Below are 5,795 nucleotides of genomic sequence, written 5' to 3'. Positions count from 1 at the left end.
CCAAAAAAAAAAAAAAAAAAAAAAAACTACTTCATACACCAGTTCCTTTGACTGTTTGGCTAACTTCAGTAAAATCTACTCATCTGCCATGTGAATGGACAAGGTAATGATTATTATTTCATATATGCCTTGAAAAAGAAGTATAAAAGTGATTAGAAAATTCAAAATATACTATGAATTTATTTGAATTAGGTTAAATTCAAATAAATTAAAACTTTTATGATTGAGTTAGTTTATAAGTTTTCATAAAATTAGATTTGATTGAACCCAATCAATTTTAAAACATAAATAATTATATTATTTATTTTTGTTTTGTTTAATTTTATAATTAATTTTTTGATTATTTATTATTTTAGCAACTTTTAAAAATAATTTTTCAAGATATAATATTGAAATTAATTAGCAAATTTTAATTAGTAAAACATACCTTTTACTTTTATTAAAATAAAAAATAGATGACCCTAACAATCTAGAACAATCTACCTGACCAAATTCATACTATGGTTGTGCTAAATTAGGTTTATTATTTAATCATTGTGTTGACAAAATTTAAAAGTTGTATTTGATCTAAAAAAATCTTCTAACTTAACCTAACGAAACGAAGAAATTTGTATTGCTACACAACAAAGTTATATATTAAATTTGACAAAAGTGATATTGATCGTTTCAAAATCTCCCAAATATGTACAATTGCTTTATAATCGTTCTTTATTTCATATTCATAGCGACAAGCAATGCAATTAGCTTAATTAGTATTTGAAAATCTATGTAAGGAATACGAGGGAAATAGATTGAGATTTTGAGATTTCGAGATTTCGAGATTTCAACCATCGGATGAAGATATGGGAGTCCCCCTCTCACGTAATTCCATTCCTCAATGAAATTGTTTCTTATAAAAACGATGGAGGAACGAAGGTCGGGCACATTCACATAACGAGAAACTTTTCCAATATACCCAGTCGAAATTGGCATAACCGAGCCATCTAGGTTGAACTACTGTATCTAGCAAAACATTCAGAGGTCGAGTTCAAGAGGGTTAAAAGTTTTTCCTTAGAACTCGAAGATTTGTACAACTTACAGAACAGATTCGAATAGGTCCTGTTCTAATCCACACCTGGAATTAGTTTTTGATTGATATCACTTCCTTGCATCTTTAGGATGACTAAATATGGAACCTAAAAGCAGGTATCCAAAGCTTATGAAAGGTTCAGTAATCTAGCTAACGACATTCAGATATCGTAGTGAAATTCTTACCACGGGAGCGTCTTTAGAACTCAATGACGCAGATCCTGTTCAATGAAGATCTTCTTAAACCAAGAACATTCACACTAATAAGAAAATACAATGCTGAAATATAATGAGTCAATTTTATGCTTTCATGCATGCCATGATGTCTAGTATTCTCATGCATATGCAATGAAGTTGCAGGCCTGCAGACACAGCAAACGGATGTTCTTTAAATGGTTTCCCCCTGCTTTCTAAAACACGGACTGAATGATTTCCTTTAGAAAGAGAATGGATCTAAAATGAAAAAAAAAAACCCATGAAATTTCGAAAACGTCTTCGGTTTTTACCCTAACAAAGATACCACGAACGACAATGTAATATTCAAACTTCAGTGAATTTGAAAGTGCTAATCTCTCCTTAATGAACCAGTTCCTTCTCCCTAATAAAGTACCTGACTAAGACATAGGCATTAGTGATAAACATACATATCCACTTATGGTTATCAAACAGGTCGTCCGATTCCAAACCATATATGCTATCGACAAGTCCGAACTATTGAACACTAAGAGACCACAGAAGGGGCTAGCTAGTCAATAAGTATAGGAGTGTTTCTAGATTCCCCGCTGAACTTTTCGTGCAGCTCAAAAGGGATGTCGCCTCTGAGAATTTGAACTCTGAACTTGAGTACGCTGCTGCTGCATTCTATTAGCTCAAATACGCAAGCATCTCCACACTTGAGATGATTATCATTAACAAATTTTCTCCATTGTTTTGTGTCAAGAGCTTTACCGCGTCGGTTCCCATAATAATCGATCTTCCATTTCTTTCCCTCACAGTAAAGAACCGCAGGGATCATAATAGCAGGTAAAACAGAATGAAATTTGGCTGGCAAGAACTACAAATGAAGATATGATAGTCCCTTACAATAAAGCTGATTCATATATATGCTGAAAAATAGGCTAATTTGAGCCTCTGGCAGTAGCCAAGAATTTGGTACTGTCAAGTCCTAATAATCATGAGATTGAATGATTCTAAAAGTAATCTTTCAGTTAATTCTTCTAAAAAAAATCAAATACTAAACGAACACTTATTTTTACAGAACTTTTATTATGAACTGGTTCTCTAATAGTTTTCACACTGGCTAATCTTGCAAGTCAAAAAGATACCAAAACTATTGCTGATCAAACCAGCCAAATACTTCCTGGATTGGCCGTAAAATCTAGTGGTTTTTACAATGCAAGCACACACAATCCAATTCTGTTTATAACTATAACTGTTCTAAAATTTCTGAGTGATTTCCATGAGAGCGAGAACTTACCATATTACATATGGGAGCGACATGCGACTTAGAAAGAATCACGCCATGGTAGGGTTTGCCAGAGAGCGGCAAAATTCTACTATTTTGCGGCTGCATTTCTGTAGGCTCTGTCGGAGGTTTCTCCTGCGATTGCATCTGGAGACCTCTTTTCAGTACAAATCACTTGCAAAATCCAAATGTGACAGCGGAAAGGGGAGAATCGGATAAAATTCATGATTAGATGATCGAAAAAAAAACTAACAGATTAGAAGACGCAATGCAATCAACACTCACATTTACTTGGCGATTTCCCGCACTTTTTCTGGTTTTCTTCCGGTCAGTATTCGTTGATCGGAAACGAAAATGCGGAAGAGAAGGTTAAGAGGAAGATTCTTGTTTCGTAACCTGTAAGAAACCGGAGCAAGCGGAGAATGAAACCCTCAGTGGTACGTTCTTCAGTTCATTAATTCTTGAGATAGGGACGTAAATGANAAAAAAAAAAAAAAAAAAAAAAAAAAAAAAAAAAAAAAAAAAAAAAAAAAAAAAAAAAAAAGTTTTTAAGAAAATAATAATAAGAATAATTCTATAAATATTAAATTTTATTTACTAATTTCTTCCGACCCATATTTTAGTTCGAGTAAAGCATTCTTTTTTTTACAAAATTATTTTTATTTTAAATATTATGATTCTTATGATTCGAATAATTGATTTAATTTTTTTAATAAAAAATATTAATATATAAAATATCTGCACGATAATTTTCGTATATATTTTGAAAATTTAAATTATAAATACTAAAAATCTTATTTTTGAGAGATATGGGAGAATAAATCAAACTAATTTTCAACCCAGTTCAATTTTGATAGGTTAATAACTCAACTCAAAAGTTGAGTTAGATTCATACGTTTTTCGATTCTAAATGACTCAACCCGATAACTCAACTCAAAAGCTGAGTTAGATTCGTTAAGTTCTTATAACCCACTCGACCCAATTTCTTTGTTCTCAAATAAGTTGATAACTCAACTCGAAAGTTAGGTTAGATTCCTTAAGTTCCTCGTTCCTGAATCAACTCAACTGAACTAAACTATGAACTGAACTCAAATAAGTTGATAACTCAACTTGGGAGTTCGGTTAGATTCATCAAGTTCTTTGGTCTTAAATCAACTCAACTGAACTAAACTCAAATAAGTTGATAACTCAACTTGAAAATTGGGTTAGATTCATCAAGTTCTACCGTCTTGAATCAACTCAACCAAATTAAACTCAAATAAATTGATAACTCGATCCAAACGTTGGGTTAGATTCATCGGGTCCTTCCCGCCAAAGTTTCAAACAAACCTGAAAACCGATACAATTTGCACACCCAAAAAATGATACCACAAATGAGACGTAAATAAGGCTCAAATCAATCAGTTCGAACAACAATAATGGCTAAATTTTGGTTTGGACTAAGGTTTATGAGTTCAAATTCAATCAGCCACAGCTTCAAAATGACAAAACTCCATTGATCAAGACAATTAATACTCTGAAATTGCCTAAGTTCCTTCAGAAACCCATAATTTTCAAAGAGAAGAGAAACAGAACAGAGATTGATCGATCCATAACTCAACAAAACCATGGCTGCAACTTAATTTCATAGCTTAAAACTCACAAAATCTAGATTTTATTAGTCATTCCTGAACTAAACACAAAAGAAAACAGAGCAAAATGAGCATAAAAAATGAATTCCATCACTCCATCCAACCCCAACAATGGCTTCTTCTTGTTCATGTTCATGTTCATGTTCATGTTCTTCAATCCTTCTTTTCTCCTTCCTCAATCTTCTTAGCACTCTTTTTCGACGTCGCCTGAGAGTACAGAAAAGTCCCAAAAATGGCAAGAGCAGAACCAATAGCATTCAAAGGCCTAATTGGGTTTCTAAACACCAACACAGAAGCTACAATCACAACCACTCTTTTCATTGTATTCCCAACAGAGAATGTCAATGGACTAATTTCATCAAGAGCTTGATAAGAAGATTGATTATAAAGATGATAAAAGATTCCAGAAATCAAAACCCAGAGATATAACGTTGAAGCATTACCAATGGAGGAAATTGCTTGATGATATCCTTGAACCCATTTCGACCCTTCAACGAAAATCGCCACAGGAAACAGATACAACAAAGAAATTATGCTAATGCAGCCATATAAATTCAACCCATTAACCTCCTTGAAGCTCTGCAAGCTCTTTTTTGAGTAAATGTTTCTTAACACAAACCCTACGTTGCTGATCATGGCGCCTGAAAGACCTTCGAAATTGAAGGAAGCTTCAGTAATGGCGGCCAGAGAGCAGCCAAAAACAATGGGGAGAATCGAGAGCCAGACCTGGATTGGATATGAATCGCCGAGGAATGAAGAGAACAGAACGGAGAAGACTGGTTCAGCCGATTTAATGACATGAGTGAAAGAAACAGCGACTTTTGAGAACGAAACGCAGGCGGAGATATGGCCGATTGTGTGGAATAAAGCGGGGCCGAGGAGAGCCATTATGAACGGCTTTGAAATTTTAGGGCATGGTTGAAGCTTCAATGACCAAAGAACAAGCATCCAAATCGATCCAGTAAAGAGCTGAAACGAAGCGAGAAGCCATGGAAATGAGAAAACGTTGAGAACCTTCTTGTTGTAGATATTGAATACGATGTTCTGGAAATACCATAGCCCAAACACGACGGCGAGTTGAAGCGTTTTGTTGCTGGAGGCAGAATCAGCGGTGGTATCGCCGCCGTCTGCGGCAGCAGCGGCGGGGACATGGAGGTTAGGTTTTGAAGGGAAAACCCTAAATCGGTCCACGGGATTTTTGCAGAATAGGCTCGATTTGGAGATTGGGTGGAAAATTAGAGATGTGGGTTTTGAAGAGACGCCATTAATGGCGGCAGAGGTGGAGAATCGGTGGCGATCGGAGGGTTTAGATCGGACGGATGGGAGGAGATTTGGGGAAAAGCGGGGAAAAGGGGAGGTGGGGTTGGTGGAAAGTGGGGTTGGTGGGAGATTAATGCGGGAAGAAAGCATTTTAATGGCGGTTTAAAAGGGGAAAAAGGAAGATCCGGAGATAATAAGAGAGAGGGCTTCAATGGCGGACTGTGGAGAAGGGAAGAGATGGTTTATTTTGGTCGCCGATCTTTTTATCGTCTGCGGTGGCGAACATTTCTGCACTTACCTATCTTGGATCTTGTTCTTCATTGGTCATTTTAATTAAAATGATAAAAAAAGAAAAAAAAAAAAAAAAAAAA

The 5,795-nt window shown here is 35.2% G+C and overlaps 3 protein-coding genes across 6 annotated transcripts in view; 1 reads left to right on the top strand and 2 right to left on the bottom strand.

Moving 5' to 3' along the window:
• LOC111472770 (glycine-rich protein A3-like) overlaps positions 1–5,795 on the top strand; it is a 17,662-nt gene that overhangs the window by 5,277 nt on the left and 6,590 nt on the right. The gene's annotated exons all lie outside the window — the stretch shown is intronic.
• On the bottom strand, positions 1,528–3,009 carry LOC111472772 (B3 domain-containing protein Os04g0386900-like). Of its 3 annotated transcripts, none has more exons than XM_023118427.1 (3): positions 2,819–3,009; positions 2,546–2,727; positions 1,528–2,122 (listed from the first exon to the last, which is right to left on the bottom strand). In XM_023118427.1, exons 2-3 carry the CDS (start codon positions 2,678–2,680, stop codon positions 1,814–1,816), a joined length of 444 nt encoding a protein of 147 aa, XP_022974195.1. In that variant the 5' UTR covers positions 2,681–2,727; positions 2,819–3,009; the 3' UTR covers positions 1,528–1,813. The 3 variants fall into 3 exon arrangements, with proteins under 3 accessions (XP_022974195.1, XP_022974196.1, XP_022974197.1); XM_023118428.1 differs by having other exon boundaries at positions 2,546–2,707; positions 2,819–3,001; XM_023118429.1 differs by having other exon boundaries at positions 2,546–2,680; positions 2,819–3,001.
• On the bottom strand, positions 4,012–5,744 carry LOC111472766 (xylulose 5-phosphate/phosphate translocator, chloroplastic). Its single transcript, XM_023118417.1, has one exon. The coding sequence runs from the start codon at positions 5,572–5,574 to the stop codon at positions 4,318–4,320; it is 1,257 nt and encodes a 418-aa protein (XP_022974185.1). The 5' UTR covers positions 5,575–5,744; the 3' UTR covers positions 4,012–4,317.

The sequence above is a fragment of the Cucurbita maxima genome, unplaced genomic scaffold, assembly GCF_002738345.1.
Source record: "Cucurbita maxima cultivar Rimu unplaced genomic scaffold, Cmax_1.0 Cma_Scf00085, whole genome shotgun sequence".
Lineage (NCBI taxonomy): Eukaryota > Viridiplantae > Streptophyta > Magnoliopsida > Cucurbitales > Cucurbitaceae > Cucurbita > Cucurbita maxima.
This window is presented reverse-complemented; position numbering and strand designations above follow the sequence as displayed.